General features: G+C 43.4%; 1 protein-coding gene across 9 annotated transcripts in view; it reads right to left on the bottom strand.

Moving 5' to 3' along the window:
• Syne2 (spectrin repeat containing nuclear envelope protein 2) overlaps positions 1 to 27,782 on the bottom strand; it is a 320,737-nt gene that overhangs the window by 156,207 nt on the left and 136,748 nt on the right. For all 9 annotated transcript variants that reach the window (XM_037210622.1, XM_037210625.1, XM_028876051.2 and 6 more), the window contains exons 33-47: positions 27,419 to 27,577; positions 26,169 to 26,330; positions 24,506 to 24,607; positions 23,049 to 23,249; positions 21,930 to 22,101; positions 21,324 to 21,436; positions 20,329 to 20,531; positions 19,166 to 19,285; positions 18,789 to 19,080; positions 17,584 to 17,735; positions 14,807 to 15,116; positions 12,868 to 13,032; positions 10,909 to 11,250; positions 2,505 to 2,660; positions 1,116 to 1,381 (exon numbers count right to left, since the gene is read on the bottom strand). In XM_037210622.1, coding sequence (XP_037066517.1) covers positions 1,116 to 1,381; positions 2,505 to 2,660; positions 10,909 to 11,250; positions 12,868 to 13,032; positions 14,807 to 15,116; positions 17,584 to 17,735; positions 18,789 to 19,080; positions 19,166 to 19,285; positions 20,329 to 20,531; positions 21,324 to 21,436; positions 21,930 to 22,101; positions 23,049 to 23,249; positions 24,506 to 24,607; positions 26,169 to 26,330; positions 27,419 to 27,577 — 2,915 coding nt within the window. The remainder of the gene's footprint in view (positions 1 to 1,115; positions 1,382 to 2,504; positions 2,661 to 10,908; positions 11,251 to 12,867; positions 13,033 to 14,806; positions 15,117 to 17,583; positions 17,736 to 18,788; positions 19,081 to 19,165; positions 19,286 to 20,328; positions 20,532 to 21,323; positions 21,437 to 21,929; positions 22,102 to 23,048; positions 23,250 to 24,505; positions 24,608 to 26,168; positions 26,331 to 27,418; positions 27,578 to 27,782) is intronic.

The raw sequence follows: 27,782 nt of genomic DNA, 5'->3' as shown, positions 1-27,782 counted from the left end.
TTGTTATTTTCAGGGCTAAAGGAAATGCATATTTATTTTTATTATTATTATTATTATTATTATTATTATTATTATTATTATTGTATGATGGGGGGGCGGCTCATGTCATGGAATGCATGGAGAGGCCAGAGAGCAACTCTGTGGAGTCATTTCCCTCCCCTTCCACCTTTGCACAGGCTCAGAGACTTGAACTCAGATCATCAGGCTTGGCAGCCAGCTCCTTTCTTTACCTTCTGAGCCCTCTTACTGATCCCCAGAATGCCAGAACGCATACGTTTAATCAAAATAATTAAAATACATAATATTCAATTATATTGATACTAGGCAACCTTACACATGGTTCTTTCCACTCCACAGTGCAGAATAGATTATTTTGAGGAGTACTGAGTTCCATAGAACTTAGATATATACATGTAAGATATTTACACTATTGTTTAATAAATTATGTGTAAAACACGGTACTCAGTAACACACACAGATTATGAATCCAATAAGGTTTTCTTAAACACCTTCTGCTATGATTTGAATCCCTATGCCCACCCCAAACGAATTCTCATTTAATTGTTGTTGATTGCTGGGGTTTACTTGCTTTTTAAAAACAAACTTTCGTATTTGTGGGGTAGGGGACGCTTGTGTGGGCAACAGCTCTCTCCTTCCGCCTAGGTCCTGAGTACTGGAGTCAGCTGGCCGAGCTTGATGGCAAATGCCTTCATCTACCAAGCCATCTTTCAGGCCCTTTATCTGCTTTTCTGAACCAGGGTCTCAGATACAAACAGTTTATGTTGAAAGCTAAATGACCACATACTGGTATTAAGAGGCGGGGTCTTTGGGAGGTGATGAACGTCCCTAAACTAGAGGGAAGGTTCACCAGACATGAAGTTTGTCAGCATCTTAGAACTTAGACTTTCCAACCTCAAAACAGTAACAAATTGCTATTCTTAAGCCAACTAGTCTGTGACATTTTGCTAGAGCAACCCAAACAGACTGAACCAGTGCTGCCATGGAATCAATTTCCGTGCCTGATTTTAAAATCACGACATCCTTCCACAGCAGAAACTGGAACACTCTGGGCCTGCAAGGGAGCGAGGAACCCCAGTCCCGGATCTTACACTTACGCTTTGAGGCTTTCTGTTTCTGCCAAGAAGATGTTCAGTGAGGATTCAGCTGCAACCAGCAGGTCTTGGAAACCATAAAGGAGGCCATACTGGCTTTCTTTAGTTTTCTTCAAAGTAAGAAGCGCCTGGAGTAGACTGTCCACGTGGTATGCTGGAGATCTGGCGGTGTGTAGAGCCAAGGCTCGCTCTTCTGTTTTGCTGAGATGCTGAGTCTGTTCCAGAAGTTCAATAGCTGCTTTTCTCGCTTCCAAGTGGGTACATAATTCCTACAGGAAGCCATACAAATCAGCATGTAGGCGCTCACATACTCACTCATTTTCCTCCTGAACTCCTTCATATAGATAGCATGCCCTATCTATCCCATGAGGGAGTAATACATATTTCATTTGTTCACGTGACCTCTGTTTTACAAGAATCATATTAGGATCTAGAACACTGGGTGAGCATTTACTATCTCGTAGTGAGCTCTATTGTAATTCACAAAAGAAGACTCATTTTTGTTATTTCCATCTATCTCCTTTATCTTGGTTTAGATATATGTTTACTGTTTTGTAGAGCTGTCTGAAACAGCAGGGATCATCCAGAGCAGTGGCTCTCAACCTTCCTAAGGCTTCGACCCTTCAATACAGTTCCTCAAGTTGTTATGAATCATAATGTCAATATCTGATACGCAGATGGTCTTAGGTGACCCCTGTGAAAGGGTCATTTGACCCCCAAAGGGGTCATGACCCCACTAGTTGAGAACCACTGATTTAGAGTTTCACTTTTTAAAACATGGCTATTGCCGGGTGGTGGCGGCAGCGCATGCCTTTAATACCAGCACTTGGGAGGCAGAGGCAGGCAGATCTCTGTGAGTTCGAGGCCAGCCTGGGCTACAGAGCGAGTTCCAGGAAAGGCTCCAAAACTACACAGTGAAACCCTGTCTCAAAATATCAAAAAACAAAACAACAACAACAAAAACATGGCCATGTATCGGATTTTCAGGTTCAGTAGCTAAAAATACATCGTTACTGCCTATAAACACAGCTGCCAAGCTAAGGAGGAGGCCCCAACAGATTGATCAGTAGGAAAAACAGAACCTGTCTGAAAGAGAACCCTGTGAAAAGGAATGATGGTGAGTCACAGCCCCAAACTCTCACTGAAGTTTTTCCGGAACTTTGTGGAACAGGAAGAAGTCGAATGTTCATTAAACTCTCCTACTTCTTAAACGGTTAGAGTTATACAACTTACTGATTAGTACATAATTATAGAGTTACCAAGCTGATCATCAGGCAAAGGTTAAATAAGACTTTTCACTCCATACAAGCAAGTTTTTGGTAATTAAAATACATTGTATTGCGCTGGGTAAACGATGCAATCATGCCGCTCGTGTTTTTCATGTTCCCATACCTCCATCCCTTTTAATTGTTCGTTTCTTAGCATAATGTCCAATTCTAAAGGTTGATTTCGCAGCTCGTTGACTTTGCGCTCATCTTGGCTGTTTTGCATGCTTTCTTGAACGTGGAGGGAAAGTTGTTTTGACAAAATCATCTCCACAGCAGAGTTCTGAAAACATAAAAAGATTAATTGCTGAATAGCCTACCTTCCAAATGAACCACTTTCATGTTTCTTGATTAAAACAGTTCCAGTTGCTGCTGCTGCTGTTTATTCAGATCAAAAGCTTTAAAGAGGTGTATTTGGGGACTACCAAAGATGGACTTTTCCCACAGAATAATTAATACCTGCATTGGTACTCCTTCCCCCAAGATGAAACATTTTTGTTACGATAGCATGGGACCTAGAGTTGCTTCATGAGACACTGAGGTATAGTATATAATCTTAAGGAAACAAAACCGATGGAAGTCAACAGTTCCCAAACGTACACTCAGTGTTCACAAACTGAAGAGGACCAAGCAAACGGCAGGTGCTCATTTCTACCTATCGGCAGTTCAAAACAAGCAGGTAAGTGTGGAAACACCAAGAAGTCGTGATACTGAGAGGAAATTATGCCTCCAGCCAGTGGGTAAGGAAAACTACAACCTGGTGACTACGGAGATCACTCAGTGGGCACAAGCGCTAGCCAAGCCATCCTGTGTACCCAAGCTCAACCCTCAGAACCTACGGAAAAAGGAAACCCGGGTGTGGTGGCACGTCTCTACAACCCCAGTGACTTTACCTCAGGATGAGAGGTGGAGACAGGGGGCCTGCCCAGAGCCCACGGCCAGCTAGTCTGCAGCACAGAGCAGAGCAGGAGAAGCAGAGACCCGGTCTCGATAAGCTGGAAGGTGGGAAATGACTTCCGAACATTAATTACCCTCTGACCTCCACAGGCACACCCAAGTGCCTGTATGTAAGCATGTGTGCACGTACCCCTACAACACACTAATTTAACTAAAAATAAAAACTTACATAAGGTGGGAAACGTTATAAATGAGTAATTTGATCTTTATCGAATGTTTTAGGAACTTGTGGTTATCTATGGGGCGTTTGTGTTCACCTCTTTTTCAACAACTAATTTTTACTTTTATTATTTTTTACTTTAATGTGTGTGTGTGTGTGTGTGTGTGTGTGTGTGTGTGTGTGTGTGTGTGTGTGTACAAGTGTGTATGTGGACGTCAGAGGATAACCTGCAGGACTGGGTTCTCTACCTCTGGTCCCAGGGATTGAACTCAGGTCCTTGGGCTTGGCAGCAGGCACCTTCACCCACTAATTCATCTCTAGATATATGTGTTGAACACTTACATGTACCAGGCACTATACCAATACTTCTTTAAGTAGATGGGGATGGAGACGGTGCTGAGGATCAAGCATTTGCCTGGCCTGTTCAGGACTAGACCACCTTGAACCTCACAGAACAAAGCACATACAAAAACCAAGAACAACTGTTATTCTGCACAGTGCTGTAATGTGATAACAACACGAGACACTGTGCAGGGAGATAACCGAACGTTCGATATTATCTTTGTAACTGTCCTGTAAATCTGAAGCAGTTCTAAAATTAAAAGTTGACATAAAATAACCACCTGCCTGGAGATTGACCAGCTCACACTGGCAAGAGAATCCAAGTGCCCAGGGTACTCATTATTTTGAAATAACACAGCAGAAGTCACTGTTTTGAAATGTGATAAATAATTACGATTTTGCAAGTTCCTTCCAGTCCTGAGCCTCTAATTCACTTGGGCTCTCCTGAAAACCTATGTAGAGGACAGCCTCACAGGGATCTGGAAAGGAAAGGACCCGGGCCACACTGAAGCAGGTGGTGCCTGCCTCCCCCTTCACTTCCTCGGAAACCCCCACAAGCACCTGGACCTAAGAGAGGCTGCACTGAAGGCCTAGAAACCAGACCCCAGAGAGACTTATCTGTCACTGCTAGCCACCAAGAATTCAAAGCATCTAACCCTCTCTTACCTCATGAGCCGGTGCCCGAGGGCCACTGTTACCAGGATGTCACAGGCAACATTTGTAATGTCAGACCTCAGCAGTCGGACACAGTACGCCATAACACTTCAAATCACCCCCCAAAACCATTTGCTCATCGACCGCCAAAGCCATTTTCAACCACGACAGAAGGGCCAACAGAGTCCCTCAAACGAACATTTCAAACGTAACAGGCAACATTCCTTTGGCTCATGCCAGGGAGGTTGGAAGCCAGCTTGGGCCCTGATTGGCTCCTGGAAGGTTCTGTCCCTTCCTCATGCCCTGCTCACCACCCTCTGCTCTATGTTATTGTACATACTAGAGGGAACATTTTATCTTACATCATAAAACATGTAAAACATACATATATATGAAAGAACAAAAACCCCACATGACAGAAAACAAAGGTTAATGGGATATAATTTTCTATATTAAAGAAACTTATAACCTCCTCCCATATCTCCATAAACTTGTTCATCTCCCAAAGCAAACAGTCCTGTAGCCAAATATACATGTTGTCATCTTTACTATGTTATAGTTTATATATTAAATTCTTACAGAAATGAAGGCCATGTATGTATCACTTCACTTTAATTTGTTCCATTTAGCATATTTTGAAAAATCTAACAGGTATCCATCAACTATGGTTTTTGTGGATTTATTTTGTTCAGTGAATGAACATAGCTTATCTTTTAGACCACTCTACTAGTCTAATTTCTGTTATTGTGACAAAACACCCCGACAGAAAGCAACTCAGAGAATTAAAGGTTTGTTGTAGCTTATAATTACAAGTTATAGTCCATCGTGGTGAGAAATTCACAGTGGCGGGAACCTGAAGCCGTGAGTCACATGCTGCCCACAGTCACAAGCAGGGATCAATCAAAGCATGCGTGCCTGGTGCTCAGCTAGATTACTCCTACACAGCCAGTCAAATAGTGTCACCCACATTCAGGATGGGACTTCCCACCTCAACAGCCCTTAAGAAAACTTCTCACAAACATCCCCAGAAGCCAACCTTATCTAGGCAATTCCTCATTAAGATTCTCTTCAAGCCAACCATCATTACTGTGAATAATGATGTCATCGCTTCCCTACGTTCCCATTATAGATGCTGTGACAGACGCTTCTCCAGTTCCCACATGGACACACACGTTTCTTTCCCTTTTTCCCTTTCTGGTATGTTCATATAATTCCTTTCACTTCTATCCCAGGGTCCTTGGTTTTCAAATAGGACTCACTGATGTATGAGTTTCTTTAGACTACTTGCCTAGAAGGAAATGACTAGTCATAAAACACAATCCACTCAATTTTCAGTAGACAGTTATCACTTTGTTCTCCAGACTCAATTATCATTTCTATTATAACCAGTGTTGATCAGTCAGGAAAGCCAAGTCAATAATGTCACTATCCTTTTTCCCAGTCAGACGCGATAGTCCCCTGACTATGACACACGGTGACAGCCAGAACCCTAAGCCCACCACTCCTACCCACCATCAGCAGGAGGACTCATGTCAGACCACCTCTGGAGAGTGTTTTCTTTCTTCTCAAAGCCTTCAACACGAAGCAATGAGAAACAATTCTAAGGGTAAACATCACCAGGAAAGGTAACACCGGGGCTTGGGAGGATGGCAGAGTGGCGCAGTGGGTCAAGAGACCTCGCTGTGCCAGCATGAGGGTCCACAGGTGTGGGTGTGCACGCACCTACAACCCCAGGACCAAGGGAGAGAGGGAGCAGTAAGAGGAATGCTTGTTGGTTACGAAGGTAGAAAAATGGAAAGCTCCGGGTTCAGTGAGAGACCCTTCTCAGAGGAATTCAATGGAGAGTCATGTAAGACACTCAGCGTTTTCCTCTGGCCTCTGTACACACACACACACACACACACACACACACACACACACACACACACACAGAGTTCTCCCTCCCACTAAGGTTCCAGGATAAACAACAGCTGACACAATCCTCAATCATTACCCTACCCTACCCACACTCACTTCATGACCTTCCTTCCCCTCTAACCACTGACTTTAGCCATGACCCTGCTTGCTTACCCACTTGGCTCACATGTATGATCATCCGTCTTCCAGGACTTACTACTACACATGCCTCTTATGCATCAAGTTATAAATGCTCAGAATGTTTTTGAAAAGAACTAAAAACCAGTGCTATGTAGTGAGGACAAAGAAGTCAAAAAACGATTATAGACAATAGGTTTTGGGAGTTTCAAAGCAACTATATCATATAGATTGGGAAGAATGGGACAAGAAGGATCATTTAGTAATGACAAAGTAGAAATATCAGTCTAATTGTTTTTGAAAGATAATAAATTAGGAATGCATGATTGTCCTTGTTTTCATTCACTATCATTTCCTCTTAATAATACATAATGTCCTAAGAGATGAGAGAATTCTTACTTTTTACCACCTCTTTCTTGTTAATTCACTTGACCTTTGCAGTAGGGTGGGAAAGGGGGCAGTTCTGCCTGTGCACATCTAACAGTGTTTAGATATCACATTCATAAAAATATGCAGCGTGCTTTGAATGGACACCATCTAATCCTCCCCACTTTCTGTTTGCCTCTAGGCCTGCCCTAATCACACCAGCATTAAGGCAAAGTCAACTGATAGTCCCAATCTAAAGTATCTTGTTCCATCTAAATTACAATTCTGAGCAACACATTCAAATGTTACCATAGTGATTTCTGGCAAGCACAGTAATGCTTTCAACAGAACTCAAAATCAATGCTATTTAATAAAGGAAAATATTTACCACCCAGCACTACAAAAGAAAGAGGTAAATGGGGGGTCATGTTGTTTTTTACTCTTTTGGGGGGCCCGCCACCCAGCTCCTAAATAAATCACACATGGAGCCTTATTCTTAATTATGAATGCCCAGCCATAGCTTGGCTTGTTACTTGCCAGTTTTCCTTAACTTTGAATTATCCCATCTATCTTTTTCCTCAGGGCTTTTCCCATTCTCTTCTATAAATCTCTTACTCCATGGCTTGCTGTGTAGCTGGGTGGCTGGTTCCTTGGTCCTCCTTCTTCTCCTCTGGCTACTTCTCTGCCTTTCCTCCTCCTCCCAGATTTCTCCTTCTATATATTATCTCTGCCTGGCAGCCCTCCCTATCCTTTCTCCTGCCTTGCTATTGGCTGTCCAGTTCTTTATTAGACCATCAAGTGTTTTAGACAGGCAAAGTAACACAGCTCCACAGAGTTAAACAAATGCAACATAAACAAAACTAACATACCTTAAAATAATATTCTACAATGGGGGGGGGAGTGCAGAGAGATGGGAGACAGGGAGGAGGAGATGGAGTAAAAAATTAGGAAAAAAAGCTTTAAAAAAATTCTTCTGGAGAATGTTTAAAAGTCTGTTAAGGGGTTGGAGAGATGACTCAGTGGTAGGAGTGCTTTCTGCTCTGTTGTCTGGATCCCAGCACCTACACCAGGTGGCTCTCAAATCCCCACAACTCTGTGTCCAATGGATCCTGCATCCATAGGCGCCTGCATACACAGGCACACACTCAGAGATACACATCATATAAACAATACAAATAAATCCTAGTGCCAGGTGGTGGAGGCCCACACCTTAAAGCCCAGCACTTGGGAGGCAGAGGCAGGTGGATCTCTGTGAGTTCGAGGCCAGCCTGGTCTACAGAGTGAGTTCCAGGACAGCCAAAGCTACCCAGAGAAACCTGTCTTGAAAAAAAAAAAAAAAAAGAATCCTACAAGAAACCAGATGGAAGTTCCTCAGGAGTTCATAATGGTATATAAAGTGAACATTAATGAAATGTTTCCTACTAGACTGAAAGCTGTGAAAATTATATCTTCGCAATCTACCAGAACAATTAGCACAAAAATAGGCCTCACTAAAAATTTTACTTTATGTATTTATTTATTTATTTATTTATTTATTTATTTATGTATTTATCTGCGTGTGAGAGAGATGGTGCATGTGCCACAGCATGCATGTAGAGGTCAGAAGACAGCTTTCTTAAGTCCAGGTGGTGGGTCCTGGGACTCTAGCTCAGGGCATCCGGTTTGGTGGCCAGCAACTTCACCCACCCAGGCATTTCACTGGCACTCACTACTTGTGTGTAAGGAATGAAGGGCTCACTTCTGTTCTAAGGAGTATTTTGTTTCACTTGCCTTTGTCTTATACAATAGGGTCTCGCTGTGCCGCCTACTGGAGTAGCTGGGACGGCAAGGCTCGGCCAGCATTATAACATAGTTTGCGATCAGTCAGCTTTATCATGAAATAAACTGTTCCTTCCCGCGCCCTGTGTGTTCATCGTACTGAGCCTCCCGCCCAGTTATTCACACTGAGTTGTGGCCTGAGCTTCAGTCCACCTGGGTCTCATCTATCTACCAATAGATCTGGTCTTTCATCTCTTCCACTGGTGCTGTTCCTCAGCCTTGACATTGCTTTTAACTTTACAGGGTACCGTGTGATGCGTAATGAAAAGATGGCCAGCACTGGGAGTGGGAAAAAACAAGAAATGCACATTCAGGGAAACATCACATTACCAAACAAGAAAGCACATGGCAACAGAATTAAAACCAGTTTTCTGTAATCCAGACTTAGGAAGATGATTGGAAGTCTGTGCTGCCTAGTTTCATGCCATCTTAACACAAGCTAGAATCACATGAGAGGAGGGAACCTCAACTGAGAAAAATGCCTCCTTAGATCCAGCTGCAAGGTCTGGCTATAGGGCATGCTCATAAAGAGCAATCAGTGGGGAGAGGCCCAGCCCATCATTGGTGGCGTCATCCCTATGCTGGGGGTCTTGGGTTCTATAAGAAAGCAGGATGAGCAAACCAGTAAGCAGCACCCCTCTGTGGCCTTTGCACCAGCTCCTGCCTCCAGGTTCCTGTCCTGCCTGTTTGAGTTCCTGTCCTGACTTCCTTCAGCAATGGACTATGATGTGGAAGTGTAAGCCAAATCAACCCTTTCCTCCCCAACTTGCTTTCCATCTGGTGTTTCAGCATGATAGAAACCCTAGAAAGGTAAGGTCTTAAATTCCTCTAACTTTGCTGAAAAACAAGAAAACAAACCCTCTCTTCAGAGCACTGCCATAAACTCCCGTTAATTCTTCTCATTTAAGATTAACTTGTAGCTTAAGAAAATTAAAAACCATTTTCGGATGATGATTTTCCTACAGTTCTCAATGTACCCTATTGAACTGGGCTGTCATGACAACGATGAGATGTGGAAGTTAGTTTACAGGTAACCAGGCAACCAGCCCCCTTGAGCAATGCCACGTGTTTGGGTTGTATTGACTCTCTCCAGGGCTAAGAGCACTCCCTGTATTGTCATTAGGACGGGAGTTCGATTCCCAGGACTCATGTAACGAGCTAGGTGTGCTGTGCAGGCCGATAGTCCCCATTCCATGAGGGGCAGAGATGGGGGGATCACTAAGGCTTGCTGGATTCCACCCTGGATGGGAAAATGGAAGTCCCACATTTGGGAAAAGTCCCTGCATCAAAATCAAAGAGATAAGCTGTGAGGTGGTGGCGCACACCTTTAATCCCAGCACTCGGGAGGCAGAGCCAGGCGGATCTCTGTGAGTTCCAGGCCAGCCTGGGCTACCAAGTGAGCTCCAGGAAAGGCACAAAGCTACACAGAGAAACCCTGTCTCGAAAAATCAAAAAAAAAAAAAAAAAAAAAATCAAAGGGATAAATGGAGAGTATAGAGGCCTTCTATGCACCTGCATACGACACATACTACACACACACACACACACACACACACACACACACACACACACACACACACACACATAAGTAAACAAACCTTTTAAAAGCGTAGTATTCATAACATTTTAAAAAAGAAAAAAAGAGCCACAACAAAACACACTTCTTCCTTCTCTTTGAGGAAATTCAAGAGCCTAAGCACCAGGGTTTTCTCACTAGTGACCCAGCAGCTTTCCAGATGTCCTTGCAGTAGAGTTAACAAAGAAGAGAAAGGAGCTTACTTCTTCGCAAAACTCTCTGATTTCATTTATAAAATTGACCAAATCGGGGAGAAAATGAGCTCTTAGATATATATTTTTTTTAAAAAACTGGGGAAATGGCTAAAGCGCATTTTCTTTCCTTTTGCCTTTTCTAATTTGCCTTTGTGCTCTTGACCCAAGAAACCGTATCTGATTACAAATCGGTGAGAATAATCAGCCTAAATTGATGACTGACATTTGAACAGACTGCACAGTAATATTTCACCACGGAAATCTGGACCGTTTTCTGAGGGTTCTTTTGACAAGAGAGCTTCATAAATAGCCTGTCCTTTGAGGACTTAATTAGGGAATCAGAATGCTTGATTCGAGGCTCTTTTGAAAGAGGCACACACACCTCTTTCCTCTCAGACTCATGTCTAGAGAGCGCAATCACGGCACTTACCTTGTTTGTTTCCCAGCTGCCCTCCGACCCCCCTACTGCCGCTGACTCCTGAGTGGGCTCGGGCACATCGGAAGTGGCCAGCATCTCTCCACCTGGCGGAGAAAACTCTGCCTGTTTTTCTGCCGAGCTTTTGGATTGAAGGACGCTGTTGAGACCATTTTCAGTCTCCCGCTTGGCAGATTCAATTCTGTTTTGCAAATTCTTTTGTTTATACTTGAGTGATTCTATATCATCTTTAATAATCTTCTGTCCTACGGAAGATGTATTTTGTTTGATGGATTTTGCTAATGCAGAAGCCTTCTTTAAGGCGCCGCCTTGGCAACCGAGTCCACTCTCCAGCTCCTGGAAGTAGAGAAAGGGCTATTATACAAAGTATCGACCTTTAGTTCTCACCAGAGTTTGTTGACACTTAGCAAATCACAAAGAAAACCACTTCACTAATACAAAACATGTATTTAAAAAAGAAAGGGCCACTACTTCAAAGAAGAAACTTTGGGGAAATTTTCAAACCACCCCGGCATCCCACACCAAATTCTCTAATAGATTTCATAAGGTATTAGGGAGTACACCGCAGGTAACGGGGAAAATGTTCACAGCACAGTTTGTAAAACACAGGCGGTCCACAGGCATTTCTTGGACACAGCCTCACTGGGCTGGAGAGATGGCTCAGCAGTTAAAAACACTGGCTGCTCTTCCAAAGGACCTATGTTTAGTCCTAGCATCTACTGGCTGCTCCCAACTGTCTATAGCCTCAGTCCCAAAGACCAGGTCCTCTTCTGGTACTTCTGGGCCAGAATATAGGCATGACCACACCTATTAAATGGAAGATTTATGTATATATGTATGTATGTATGTATGTATGTATGTATGTATTTTTTGATGGGGGCGGGGATTTCACTATGTAGTTCCAGCTGGCCTAGAACTTGCTACACAGACCAGGCTGGCCTTGAACTCACAGAGATGCACCTGCTTCTGCCTCTCTGTTGCTAGGATTAAAGGCGTGTGCCACCACGCCCAGTGATTTATCTATTTTTATTTTTATTTCACATGTGTGAGTGTCTAGGTGTCTGCATGTGTCTGTATACCATGTCTCAAACAAAAAAGCAACTCAAACACTGAATGTGTACCTGCACCGTGGAAAAGCATCAGAAAAGATAAAAGAGTCATTTGGAATGCCCATATCAATCTAATGCTAGTCTTTAAAATTAAAAGCTAATTCTATGCAGGGTGTTTTGCAGATGTGGGAAAGGGCACTGATGCCCACTTGAGAGGGCTGGTTGCTACAGCAGAAAGAGGGGGGAAGGATCTTACAGGCTCTACCAGTAGGGAGAGCTTTCTCTCTTTAGACAGAGATTTTCTGTGTAGCCCTGGCTGTCCTGGAACTCACTCTGTAGACCAGGCTGGCCTCGAACTCACAGACCCACCTGCCTCTACCTCCTGAGTGCTGGATTCTGGGATTAAAGGAATGTACCACTACCACCACCACCCAGCTAAGGGAGAGCTTTATTAGCATCTACGAGGATGGAAACTGACAGGGCAAATATTACATAATTCCCATTCACTCAAGATATAGAATGCAGACTGGAACATTTCCCCAGAGTCATGCTATGCTGCATTCATTGCTTAACTTCCCAGAATCCCCTGGAATTGTGTTGTTTGTGAAACAAAGACAACCAGGAGCTCCAGGCTGGTCACAGGAAGAATTATCTCCTCTAAGGGTCCACTGAATCACTGGTCAATAGTTTCACCAATGGACCTGACCACCAGATCAGCATGTCCCCATATTTTCCCAGACTACTGAGACCTTTCTAAATAGCAACTGAATGTCCTTGGTCAAAGGCTCTGAATTGCCTTTAGTCAAAGGTACTAAAAAGTCAAGTTGTCATGAATACTGATTCCCCTCACTCCCCCCCCCCGCCCCCAAAAAACTGTGTATTATGTTAGGACATCACTCAATACCTGTAATTTCTGCATTCTCTCCTCAACTGTTATTTGGTCCTCAGAAGCATCACAGAGACTGACAAACTCCTTAGAGATATTGTCCAGTGTGGTGTTTAGGTCTGTGATGCAAACCTGGTATGAGCTGTGTTCTTGAACATGACCCTCTAATTTTCGCACAGAATCCTACAAATAACCATTGACAATTAGCAAATATTTAAGTTTTTTTCACTCATAATTGTATAATTATATAATCCATGCATAATATATATTATATATAATATACAACTCACATATAAAGTTTCACATTGAAACAAGAATATTCCCACAACTGACCCAGAGTTGACAGTGTTTAAGATACATCACTACAAAAACCTCCATCTACTCCTAGAAATGACTTAATAAAACACTTGCTCTTTGTGTGCTTTCTTGCTTTAATTTCCTTCCTAAAAACAATTTGTCGACAGAACACAAAACAAAATGACTACAAATTATATCATTAAACCACAAACATAATACATAAGGTTTTATTTTATTTGTTGCTTCTAAGCAAAGAGCTTGCATCTCAAAATGAAACAATATGAGAGCAACCTAATGCCAGGATTCTTTCCTAATAAGGAAATCATTACTCAAAAGCAAAACTATCTTCAGATAATCTCCCTGGGATAAGGAAGTAAAAGGCCAGACACCAGCAACAAGTAACCTACAGACCATCCATCCAAGTAGGCATCTGAACCCATGCCCATTTCCAGGTATTTGGATAATCAAGATTTCTTACCCAGGTAATCCTTACACTGAACCTGGCTTTCAATGTTTAAAGAATTAAAAACAGTTTTCCTGAAAGAATGGACTCCATTATGACAAGGGGACATTTTATTTAAATTTATTCTATTGCGGATCATGTGGAAAGACCCAAGAAAGAAACAAAACAACTGACATGAATTATTACTCTGCATGGATGGATGGATGGATGGATGCATGCATGCATAGATGGGTGGGGTGGGTGGATGGATAGATAGATGGATGGATGGATGGATGGATGGATGGATGGATCACAGAGGGATGGGTGAGTGGGTAGGTAGATGGATGGATGGGTGGGTGGGTGGATGGATGGATGGATGGATGGATGGATGGGTGGATGAATGGAATGGATGGAATGAATGGATGAATGGATGGATGGGTGAATGGATGGAATGGATGGATGGATGGATGGGTGAATGGATGGAATGGATGGGTGGGTGGATAGGTCGATGGATGGATAGATGGGTGGGTGGATGGATAGATGGGTGGGTGGATGGATGGATGGGTGGGTGGGTAGAGAGATGGAATGGATGGATGGATGGATGGATGGATGGATGGATGGATGGATGGATGGGTCGATGGATGATGGATAGATGGGTGGGTGAATAGATGGATGGGTGGGTGGGTAGATAGATGGAATAGATGGGATGGAATGGATGGATGAATGGATGGATGGATGGATGGATGGATGGATGGATGGATGGATAAATGATATATGAATAAGTAGATTAGTAGGCAGGTAGGTGGTTGAGTGGATACATGTGCTGACAGGTGGATAAACTGGACAAGTGAGTGAATGGATGGATAGATTGATGGACAAGGAAGTGGCTGAATGGATGGATGATGGATGGATGGGTAGATAGGTGGATAATGCTCACACTGCCAGCTTCACAGAGATTCATAAGGAACTTTAAGATATCTGACTCCCAAAGAGGGGAATTTCAACAACAGGAAATAACACAATCAACACACAATGGCTTCATCTAGCAAAAGTAACTGGGTAGATTCCTGCCTTCTTGGGTGTTGGCATTTTCATGTAAAACTGAAGCCCATCGAAAGCTTTGGGTTCAGCAAAAGAACAACATCCAAGTACTAGTTCGGTGTAAGAATGCCCTGTGGTGACTGTTGCTGGCACAGGGATTTCCTATGCCCATCTCACCTGGAGCTGCTGCAGAAGGCTTTCATGCAGCTGTTTTATTTCCAGCCATGACTCCTCACGGAAGCTAGGATTTTTAGTGCACTCCAAGAGGTAATTGCCCTGAGATTTTAGCTCCTCTAGCAAAGATGTCAAGTCTTGAGCTTTCTGGAGGAATTTCTTACAAATCTTTAACTGTGCTTGCTTCTCTGGCAAGCCAGGTTGTAGAGCAAGGCCGGCTTCCTGCTGCTTCTTCAGTTCCGTGAGCATCAGTCGCAGGGCCTCCTTACTCTGCAAATACTTCTCTCCTTCCAGGACAAGCTTTTCTTGATGGCTACATGTTGCAAAATAGTTTTGAAAAGAAACGGCAGTAAGCAAAATCAAGGGCCATTTTGTTGTTTGTTTTGTTTTTGTTTTTTAGATTTATTTATCACGTATACTGTGTTCTGTCTGCATTTATGTCTGCAGGCCAGAAGAGGGTGCCAGATCTCATTACAGATGGTTGTGAGCCACCATGTGGGTGCTGGGAATTGAACTCAGGACCTCTGGAAGAGCAGCCAGTGCTCTTAACCACTGAGCCATCTCTCCAGCCCCATCAAGGGCCATTTTGTATACTCTATTCTAACACACATTATTTGTAAGTGGCATTAAAATAATACAAATGCATATTATTTCCAGGGACCCACTTCACACTCCAACCCTCTAAACAGCACTAAGCTTAGCTCGGAAATTATTTGAGCATTACTAAGAGATAATTTTGTTACACAGTATTTGTTACATAATAGTATGTTTTAATTTCAAACTAGTTCCAGCAATGTTTATTATACTTATTTATACTGTAAAGTCCTATTTTACACTTACAAGTGGGGCTAGAGAGAAAAAGAGAGGTCAGGTCTGTCAAGTGCCTCCTTGCAAACACGAAGGCCTGAGGTCAATCCCTAGAACCAATGTAAAGGAATAAAAACATCCGGGTGTGGCAGCACAAACTTAACTACCATGCCAGGGTTCACTGGACAGCCGGCCTGGCTTACTTGGCAATTCCAGGCCTGTTGTGGAGTATTACTTTAACTAGGCAAAGGTGTGTTACATGTGTTTATGCTGCATTTGTTTAACAACTAAAGATATGTTGTTTTGCCTACCTAAGGCACAAGATTGGTCTAATAAAAAGCTAAATGGTCAATAGCTAGGCAGTAGAGGGAGAGGCGGGGAGAGGCAGGGCTGGTGAGCAGACAGAGTGAGTAGGAGGGGGAATCTAGGCTGGGGTGGGGGGAGAACCAGGATAACGAGGGAGAAAGAAGGGAAGACATTCAAGGCCAGCCAGGAAGCCGCCAGACAGACAGACACGGAGTAGACATACAGAATGAAAGAAAGGTAAAAAGCCCCAAGGCAAAATGTAAATGAAGAGAAACAGGTTAATATAAGTTAAAAGAGCTAGTGGGACAAGATTAGGCCGAACATTCATAACGATTAAGAAGTCTAATTGTAAAGATTTGGTGGCTCCCAAGAAAAATCTGCTACACAGGCCAGTGAAAAACTGTCTCAAAAACAAGGTAGACAAGCCCCAGACCACCATCTGAAGTTGACCTCTGGCCTCTACACACACACAACACACACATGCTTAAAACCATACACAACAAATACAAAGTATAGTAAAAATAAGCATGTGGTATATTATGTGAGAAGCTAGTTTATGCTTTCTGTAACTTCAATTTGGTTTAGATCTGTCTCCTTTGAAAAACCAAGCATTCAATCCCCAAAAGAAATGTACTATTTAAGATACGATAGTAACCCAGCTGGGGCTGCCAGCACAAGATCGAGTCAGGCAATAGTTTAGCATGGAAGGGGAGGGGCTCATGAGCTGGCCCCGCCCCTAACTGAAGAGCTACTGACAGTTGATGGATGTTAAGGGAGGGAGTCAGTTTTCTTTCAGGGTGTATGTAGCTCCCGGTAGGTCTACCTCACTCCAGTGAATGACCTCATATCCACGAGTATACAGACAGCACACACTGGACTCTGGGGATTGTATTTTTTAAAAAAGAGAGAAAAGGAAAGGACACGAAATTGAGAGAGGATGGGCAGGTAAAGGGTGGATCTGAGAGGAGCTGGGGAGGAATAGGAGGCAAATATGATCAAAACACATTGCATAAAATCCTCCAATGACAAAAATTATATACTGTGTTTTAAAAGAGGTAATTTGAAGAAGAATCTTCACAAGAGAAGCTCGCAATATGGCTCAGAGGGTAAAGGTGCTTACAGCCAGGCTTGATGACTCAAGTTTAATTCCCAGGATGCACATGGTGGAAAGAATAACCTCCACACGTAGTTTACAACCAAAAGAATCTTCACTAGAAATATGTTTATAGCATTCAGTCAATATTTATCAATGTTTACACATATTTTCTTCCTTCCTTCCTTCCTTCCTTCCTTCCTTCCTTCCTTCCTTCCTTCCTTTCTATCTTTCTTTCTGTTATCCAAAAAGGTTTCTTAAGAATTTCTCAGACTAAGATGTAAAAGGATTCATTATTCCACAGTCTTCCCACATGGATACTGTCAGGGGAAGGATTTGGCACAGGAGCAGGGAGGGAAGAGAGAATCAAACTATTGCTAAGATCCCCACAGAGCAGTGCACCAGCCACCCTAAACAGGGCCACAGAGCGCCACCACCTCTCAGTTCATCTGGACAACTACTCCACGGTGGGTCCCCTCACAGCTTCTCTCCAGTAAATATTTTATCCAAACCCAAGTGGCAGGCAAAACACTTGTGATGGCTTCATTGGGCGAGGAAACCAGACGGCCTTTACCTTAGATATGTGCTGGCCAGATGGAGCGTGTTGTCCCACTGGTTACTGAGATCCGTGAGGGTCTCCTGGACCAATGGGGTCTCACAGTGTTCAGCTTGTCTCATCACCGTCTGGATTTTGGCATCTCCTTCAGGCTTCAGTAAAATGATTTCCTGAAATCACAAAGATTCTATGACTGCAGCTGAGGTACTTCCAGATAGCAGGTAGGAAATCTTTTTGTCAGACTTACACCAGGAAGCTAACCCTAGAGTCTATATCATACCAACACTTTCATTTTCATATACACTCCAAAGATGAAGATCATAGTATACACAGCTGATTCTTCATAAATCCATGTTAGTTGAAACTAACTACATTCCTGCTCACTCTTGACGCTCAAAACCTCCACCAATTCTCCTCCTGGCCACTTCTTAATAATATTGACACGGAAGGTCAGAGGTAACAACTCGAACAGACACTGCTACATAGCTCAGAAGAGACTCATGGCTTCCCACAGGAAAACTGGCCCTCCTGTCCACTCTTTTCTCCCCCAGGACAGTCCTAACTCCCTATTCCCTTTCCCTCCTTTGCTCCAATAAAATGGAGTTCTTGTCTTAGAAGCAACCACTCAGGGCAGTCTGGAGAAACAGTGTCTGGTGACACACTCCAGGGACCCCGAGTCCTCGGTCTCGCCAACCCCTATAGCTCACTCCCCCTCATGGCTTCTTCCTGCCATGATGCCCCTGCAGGTTTTAACAAGTCACGCTCACTGACTCTCCTCTTGGGTGGAATGGCAGGTCAAGAGACTCCCCTCTCTCTCCATACCCACTCTGTAGCCAGTAACGCTTTATGAGTGGTCCTCTACTCCCAAGATTCCTCTCTACCCCGGCAATCCACATGGCCGAGTCTTCTGCTCTCTAGACACAGATGTATCCTCCCATGCTCCCTTTTGCTCTGGCTAGTGCCTTTATTCTACCTGCTACAAGGGATGATAAAGTTATTGCCCTCTTGAAAAGAACGGCATGCTTTTCCTCTTTCATATGCATTAAATTAATTGTAGATCCTTAACCACCCTGCCCTTTTGGAAGCTCAGCAATTGGAATTCCTTCAACCACGCCACAGCGATCTTATTTTCTATTAAGAAAGGAATCATTGCAGTTTTCCTCTGAAGCTTTTCAAAATGAAAGTTCACTCTGACCCCTTAAATTTGGTTTCCACGGTTATACCTTTATTTTCTGGATTCTTTCTTCCAGTGGCATTTTGCCTTCTGATGAATTCAAAGCCATAAGGGACTCTTTAATCTCTTTTATCCAGTGAGTTACATCGTGTACAAGATCATTAAAGCTCTGGTCTTCGGCAGGTAGTATCTTATCCTCTTCCTCAATTTCATGTAATTGTCTCAATAAAGTCTGGTATCTATCAATCAGATGTATTGATTCTTTGACCGTCTCTTCTGCCTGGGTAAGCCCATGCTCCTTCAGAGAGTCGTTTAGCCGGGCCACAGTCTCAAACTGCTCCCTGTAATTTCCAAATACCATTAACATCGGAGCCCAATGGGGAAAGCATATTACCAAATAATACATTTCGATCAAGATCGCCATACCTCTTCCTGGTTAATGCCTGGTAAAACAGATCTGTATTCTCCCCTGCTGGTTCCTTTTCTTTCCACTTCTCTTCCTGATTAGTCAACCACTTACTTAGGCTTCGGCAATCATCATCCAATCTGCAAGACCAGTTCACAGATTAGGACATAATATAAGAAAAGATGCCTGCACCAAACACAGGATGGCGACAGTCAGCTAGACTTTGACTGCTGTTCTTGTAATCCTTAACTTGATACATATCCAGACTTAAATAATGATTGCCTATGTTGCAGTAGAAGTCATCAAGGAAAAGAACCAAACAAATTCAGGAAATCGACAGCGAAGAAACAATGTTTGGACTCTCCTAAATGGTCCTAAAATGGACCATTGCCATTTTAGATAACTCAAGGAATCCCCCAAAGTTTTCTATTCCCAGCACAGAACCTGAATTCAGAAGTACAGTCCGTGTCTAGGAAATGCAGCTCAAGGGCGGAATGCTTGCTGTGAGGCCTTAGAGTTTATACCAATGGGGGAGGGGCAGAGACTGGAGAGGAGGCTCAGCAGGTAAGAGCACTTGTTGTTCTCTGAAAGGAGCTGGGGTCAGTTCCCAGCACCCACATGGCAGATTATGACCATCCATGACTCCAGATCTGACATCCTCTTCTGACCTCCGTGGACACCAAGCACACACACAAGCATCCATGTAGGCAAACACTCATACACACAAAATAAATACTTTTATTTTATGTATACTTTACTTCTCTGTGTGAGTGAGTTCTAAATCCGTGGGATTCCAATAACAGATCAAAATTTGACAAAAAATTGTGTCTGTAGTGAAATGTATGTAGTCTTTTTTCTTTCTTGTCCACATTCTGTCAGGATTAACAACTATTTCTATAGCGTTGACATTGCATCGATTATATAAGTAACCTATGGATGATTTAAATAAAGTCCATGGAAGAATGTGCATCAAGTATTGCAACTACCATGCGATTTACAGCAAGGACTTGAGCACCCAAGGGATCCTGAGAACCAGTTCCTGAGAGATATGGAGGAACAACTGTACCTACTTCACTTGGGAAATGTGTATGCACTGAATATCCATCCATCCCAGCATACACTATACATAGTGAACTAGAACTCACTACCAAAGGATCCGTAGGAGATGTTATTTATTTCCCACCTCAGGAGCTGCTGCAGGGAGTCATTCAGCTCCCTTGCTCGGGCCTGGCATGCGGACTCCAGGTTTTCTAGTTCCAGTTCTTGACTGCTGAGCCAGCTGTTAAGCTCCTTGACATGAGCTTTGGGCAGGAGCATCTTCACGTGCTGTAGAACAGTCTCCACCTGCTGTATCTTACTATTTCCTCCTCCAAGAGTCAAGAAATCCTTAAGGAACACAAGAAGTCAGTTACATCTACAGTGAAGTCAAAATGTGTCTGCCACACCCTGGCACGTTGGCAAACCTGTACCAATGCACGAGTCCTTCCTAGCATTTCCCCTGAGAAATTGGCTGACTCCAATGACAGATCAATTTTCAATAGCTTTAGAGAGAGAGAGAGAGAGAGAGAGAGAGAGAGAGAGAGAGAGAGAGAGAAGAGTGTGTGTGTGTGAGAGAGAGAGAGAGAGTGCGTGCATGCATGCATGCATGCGTGCGTGCATGTGTACATGCGTGCATGCATGTGTGCGTGCATGCGTGTCTGTATGTCTGCATTTGCATCTGACTTTCTGGGGCATCCATCAAGCGAAAATAATGCAATACCACTACGATGCTGACATGGGAACAAGATGGAGAAAGCTAGTCTCCTATCTTGGCAATGCTGCACTTCCAAGCACACAGGACATCGATAGAGGGAACAGGTGGCCCCATCAAGCAATGCATTAAATAGAGCAGCAGTGGTCACACGGGAAAACATTCACCCGGTATATGCAAACACTCCACCATTTTATAGAAAGGACTTGAGCATCCATGGGTGTTGATACCCCTAAGGCTGAGGTTAGGGGGAAGTACCCGGAGCTACCAACAAGCTTAAGAACATGACATATCATCTACACAGAGTCAGAAGGCCCAGCTGCTGGAGTCAGAGAGGAAGGTGGGAGAATTGCTCAGGGCTCAGGGCCAGCCCGGACAACGTTGTGAGACCTCCCTCAAACATTTCAGTTTGGGCATGTATGTCTTACGGAAAGTTTTTGCAGCTTTTGTTCCATGCTCAGTTTTGTTTCTGGCGGTTCAAAACACTCCTTAAGGTTCATTTGGATGTTGCTGAACCAGTCGTTAAAGTTCTTACACTGGTCTGTAAGAGAAAAGAAAAAGGTTCTATACATTCAAACACGACTTGATATGCCTTGATAGGTGAGAGACTAGGACCTTGCTCCCCACAGCAGTGGGCCAAGCCATGACATGTTCTGAAACCCAGTGCTGAGAACCAATTGAGTCCAGAGAGCGATAGGGTGTATTTTTGGAGCAAACACCTTTGCAAGCACGCAGGACATCCAAAGACACCTGCAAGGTCAGTGTGCCCTCAGGCAGGTACACCCCCAGACACACTGACCGCATGACCTCGGAAATTATGAAATACAGATCTGAGGCTTGAAGAAATGGATATTACTTATACCAGACACTCACAGGGTTTACCCCAAAGGATTTATCAAAATATGATTCCTTTAAATACAGTCTGTGCGAGCCATCTAGAAGTCAAGTTTAGATCAGTCGTAGGAATATGCTAACAGCACTGTGGGTCCAATTTCAAGATCGCCAGAACAAAGTTTGAGACACATCACACTCACCGTTCAGGAACGTGGAAAAATGATCTTGCAGAGCACTTTTTTTGGTGTTAAATAAACCGCTGACACTCGCGTATTGTCTTTTCAATTCAGAGAGCTCTGGAGTGAGACACCCTATTTGATTCTCGAGGACGGTCATGCTGTGTTTCTGCTGGAGGATCTGCTGCTGGATTTCCTGCACACAGAATAAACCAGTCATCGCCTCCTGACACCAGCTCACTTCACCCACAGCTCATGAGCGCTTCGCTCTCTTTGTGTCCGTGTGTTCATGTATGTGCTTGTGTGTGCATGTGCGTGCGTCTGTGGAAGCCAGAGGTCACCCTCGGATACCTTCCTTAATTATTCTGTACCTTATCATTAGCATTATTTTTATTGAGAGCACTGAACTTGGAGCTCGCTGATTGGCCAGGTTAGCTGGCCAGTGATTCCCTCATCTCTGCTCCTCCTACACCAGGGTTACCATGGCTGGCTTTAAAAATAAAAAAAAAAAAACATGGATGCTAGGGATTTGAACTCGGGTCCTTCTGCTTACATGGCAAGGACTTTGGCAACTGAGCCACCTCCCAGGCTTCAGAGGTTTTCATTGTTTTAGAAGCCCAAACAATTTTCAGTTGGATGGCTTTGCTTTCTATTTCATAGTCAATTTATAGTTCAATGCAATTTACCTTTTTACACTTATTTGATACGTATGTGTCACACACATGTGTGTCACTGTGTGCATGTGAATGCGTGTGAAATGTCATGTGACTTCAGGGGATTGAACTCAGATCATCAGGTTTGGGGCACTTACTGTGCTTTCTCACTGGCCCACAGTGCAGTTTTTTCCCGGTCTGTCTGCCTTCCTGCCTTTTCTAGAACCCCCCCCCCCCCCCCCCCCCCCGTTTCACTAACTACAGAAGTCCAAGGTGACCAAGACCAAAACTAAGTGTTAGAGGACTGGGAAGATACTTCAGTAGTAGGGGCACGTGCCTACATGAACTAGGTTAACTCACTAGTACCACAAAAATATATGTTGTTTTTTTGTTTGTTTGTTTGTTTGTTTGTTTGGTTTGGGTTTTTTAGGAATAAAAAAGAGTGTGGCTATAGGTCTGATGCCAGGAGATGGGCAACTGAGGGTGGTACCTCAAGCTTTGTGAAGATCTCCAGGCTGTCGGAGGGAGACAAGGCGTTCAGGAGGGACTCGGTCATCCCCATTTGGGTCTTGGCTTGGTCCAGATCCTCTCTCAGCTCAGCTGTGTTCCCACTGGGCACGTAGCTACTGGGTTCTCCTGTGATGTACCTCTTTACATCTCTCATCTTGCTCAGGACAGAGGACTCCATGACCTGAAATCACAAAACCCATGACGCCTGCAATAAGGCAGCCTGTCTCAGCAGACCTCGGGCGACTGTTCACTGCACAGTGAGCTGACATGGCTTCCTCTCAAAGTGAAATATGTTCTTATCACATCGTCCTCTATCATTGCCTTAAAAGAAACAAGAACTAAGTCTTGCTGTGGTGGTACATGCCTTCAATCCCAACATGAGGGAGTTGCGTCTCTGGGTTTAAGACCAGCCCGGTCTCCTGAATGAGTTCCAGGTTAGCCAGAGCTACACAGAGAACACCTTTCTCAAAAAACAAAAAAGCAAAAAAACAAAAAGAAAGAAAGAAAGAAAGAAAGAAAGAAAGAAGGAAGGAAGGAAGGAAGGAAGGAAGGAAGGAAGGAAGGAAGGAAGGAAGGAAAAAGAAAAAACAGAAATCGACATTTTCTATGACAGTAATTGGAATTCTTCTTTCTCCCCAAGTAAATTGCATCTAGCTTGCAAACCAAACTGTTAGAGCACTCATGAGAAAGAACAAATTTCTAAACACATAAATGAGATGAAAATGTATAAAGAACATAAAACATTCTTGTTTTGTTTAGAATCAGGATCTCCCCTCATAGTCCACACTAATCTCAAAGTCACGATCCCCCGCCTTAGCCTCCCAAGTGTTGGGATTACAGGCACACACCACTTCACCGGCCAGCACTGATTACTTCTATGTGTTCAGCAAGTGGCGAGCACCTCATGTACAGACTGCAGAAGATTACGCACCTTGTCCAGGATCACAAAGCTAGAAGGCTGGAGAGGCAAGATGCCTTCCACAAAGCCTGCCCAAGAGCTCACGTCTAAACACTATGACCCTTCTTCATCCAAATGAAATTGAGATAAATCTCTTCTCACTACAGAAAACCCACACCAGAGGTAATTTCTGTCTCTATCTAGCACTTAATGACCCTAGAGTCACTCAAGGCGTATTCTCCTCCCTGCACACACATAGGAAACCACTGTCACTGTATGTGGAAACACAGCCACCATGTCTCCTGCACACAGCGGGCCTGTAAGAAAGTGAGAGGGGAGAAGAATGCAAGTCCACAGTACTATCTCGCTGAATGGGGACCACATAACTGCCTATGCTGATGCTTCAATTTTCAGTTGCACATAGATAAGGAGTCATTCTAACTTCATTTTCTACTTAAATTTAGAATGTGGGGATGACGGATGCTGTTTTGGAAGGTATGGAGACTCTTCCATTGAGACTTGAATCAAAATTCCCATACCTGTAGCTCAAGTGGCTTCTCATTGCTTTGAAGCAGCAATTGTATGTCAGCCATTCTTCTGGAAAATTCGTAAGCTTGCTCTTCGTGGACTTTTAACTCTTCCTGAAACAGAAGTTTTTAAAAGAGAAATACTTTTATTTCATCTTACTGTCAAGTACCTATGATTATTATTGTTGACGTACAGAAACGTGAAGATGCTCTTGAATTTCTCCTAATCTTTTTTTTTATTTTTTTATTTTTATGTTCTGGGGAGTAACAAACCCAAGTTCCTTAGGGATGAGGTGTCAGTCAAGGGAAGCATTCTCTTTTCAAGACAAGGAAGGAGCAAGGCTTGTGCCATGAGGCTGTGTGCGAGGCTGAAAAGCGTGGCCAATGTCTTGGCTATGCATGCACAAACTCTGAATGAGCATGCGCCCACTCGGAACCTGGCTAGCCATTTTTACTTCTTCACATTTTCAAATAACCTATAATTTAAGACATATCTACAAGACCCTTAAAGATGACTCATTTTATAACTATCCTAAAATGGTTCAGGAAACTGGAAATCAACCTCATATTTTAAAACCTTTTCCCAACATGCAGAAAAATACATGGATTAAACATTGAATAAAATGTAAGAATTTGGGAGACAGTGAGAGTTGAAGTATTAGATGCATACACACACATATTTTTGGACCGTACTGAATCACATTTAACAGCCAGTATTTAGATGTTTTCTAATCTAGTAAGACGTGGTGCCGATTAATGACATTACACAAATAAGCAATTAGAAAGAATTCCTAGATGTAGTGTTAGAAACTGAACTCAGAGCTGTTCTGTTGGAAGCTTCCCCATCCCCTGTTCCAAACCCTGCCCTTCTCAGAAAGCCTGCCAAGCGGCAGCCTCCTCCCCCTAGAGCTGCCCAAGACCAAGCTACAGAGTAGTTAAGCCATGGTCCCTAGACCTGTCACGTGATTTCTCCTCCTCTCTCCCCTGCCTCACCTCTGGGGGGCTTGAGAGTCACCCAGGAGTGCTTCGCTCATTAAACCTGGTCTTTTAGTTTGCCTCGATCAGGCTTACTGTGTAGGTTGAGAAACCTACTGCGGGGGATCCAAAAATTCTTACTAAGAGCTCGAGCACACGAGAGAAGCACTCTACCTCTGCGCTACACCCAGGGACAGAAACATTTCTTCCTACAATGAAAAGAGGTCGCTCAGATTCTTTCCAAATGCCAACTGGAGAGCAACTGGTTAAAAACCAGCTCTCGGCTGGGTGGTGGTGGCTCACGCACTCAGGACTGTGAGTTTGAGGCTAGCCTGGTCTACACAGTATGTTCCAGGATAGGCTCCAAAGCTACACAACGAAACCCTGTCTCAAAAAACTGAAAACAAACAAACAAAAAACAAAACAATAACAACAACAAAAACAAAACAAACAAAAAAGAACACCCCAGCTCTCTCTCCTTGTAATCCTTCACCCAAGGTCACTGTTTCCCATAGCCCTGGGAGTCTGTGAATCTGCAAACATCTGCCTGGATTTCACAGAGTCCAGAGTCCTCTCGGGAGACTCGAAAGAGGTAGGTCATTTCAGCGAAATTTTTCTACCCTGCTGCAACAAAGCAAGTCCATCATGAGGCCTCCAAGAGCGCACAGGCAAAGCACCTGTCTCATCCGGGTTGAGTTACCTCCAGCCGTTCTCTGTCCTCCTCGGTCAGCTGCTGCGGCTCCACCGTCCCTAGGGTCTTCGCAGCCCACTCGTCGATGCTGTTTTTTATGTTGAAAAGTTTGTCCCACAAGGCCACTGCCCGCCCGAGATTTTCACCGTATTCTTCTGTCTTCTCGTTTATCTACAGCCAGTTGTAAATAGAAATAATGGACACAGGTGTGGAGATCATTTCACTCACTTGTTTTGAAATACAATTAAGTCTACCCTTAAGCTAATTTGTCTGACTCATCAAGAAAAAAAAATTGCTTTCATATATGTTGCCCTCTCTCTTTAAAAAAGTAAATAAATAACAGCTGATTCACTATAGTATATATGTAATACAGAGCAACTCTGGAAGATCACTGTGAGTTCGAGGCCAGTCTCTATCACATAAGGGCATGGCGGCACATGGCTCCAACCCAGGCACTGAGGTGACTGAGGCAGGAGTCCCAGTGCAAGTCTGAGGCCATCCTGGGCTCATGTTAAGTTAAAAACTAGCCTGGGCTACATAGCAAGACCTTGTCTCAATGAATGAATGAATGAGATTATTTGATTAATTTAACAGAAAATACAGGTAACTCTTAGTTTGTAATTTTTAAGGATATCAAACTAAACTACAAATGCTTCAAGTATACAACTGAACCTCAAAATCCTGCATGAAAGGCTACTTTGACAAGTTTATTTTCAGTACACTGAGTATGATTTTTAAAGTTTTGCTTCTTTTTTAGAGACGAGGACTCACTATGAAACCTTGACTGCCCTACAACTCTATGTCGACCAGGCTGGCCTTGAACTCGCAGAGATCAGCACGCCTTTGCCACCCACTGACAGCGTTCTCCACGTGCCTGGCTATTTTTATTTATTGAGATTGGCACTCGTGCAGCTCAGGCTGGCCTTCGACTCCTGACTTGTCACTTCCTCCCGAGTGCTGGATTCTATACACCACCACACCTGGCAGCAGGTAGGCACACATGCGCATGTGTACACACACACACACACACACACACACACACACACACACACACACAATCTGGAAGACCGTAGTCCCATTTGTTAGCAATGTCTAACTCCAAGATGAAATTAATTCCTAAGTTATAAATAATATATTACTTTTTTTTTTATAAAGAATGACAGCTTAAATTTTCAATATCGTAAGAATACTAAAGACATTCTCCCCAAGTATCAATTCGTCATGAAACAGAATTCTCAGTTAAGGAACTTATCACATACATCCAGCCATCTGTCCACGATCGCATTAGCCTCTTTTTCAAAAGGGGGCTCTTGAAAGGTTTTCATTTTATTCAGATGATACTGTAGATTTTTACAAATCTGATTTATCTTGTCTACAACTTCTAAATGTTCATTGAACTCTTCTTTGACAGTTTCAATCTGAAAAAAAAAGCAAAAATATGCTTTTGACATATTCAAAACATGCATATAGACAGGCTGCTAGAATAACAATTCTATATTTTTATTATTCAACCTAAAAAATGATAAAGGCCAACAAGATGGATTAGTAAAGAAAGGTCCTTGCTGCCAAGCCTCACAGCCTTGTGTTTAATCCCCAGGACCCCAAGGTGAAAGGACCAATGAC

This window comes from Peromyscus leucopus, chromosome 14 (genome assembly GCF_004664715.2).
Source record: "Peromyscus leucopus breed LL Stock chromosome 14, UCI_PerLeu_2.1, whole genome shotgun sequence".
NCBI lineage: Eukaryota > Metazoa > Chordata > Mammalia > Rodentia > Cricetidae > Peromyscus > Peromyscus leucopus.
This window is presented reverse-complemented; position numbering and strand designations above follow the sequence as displayed.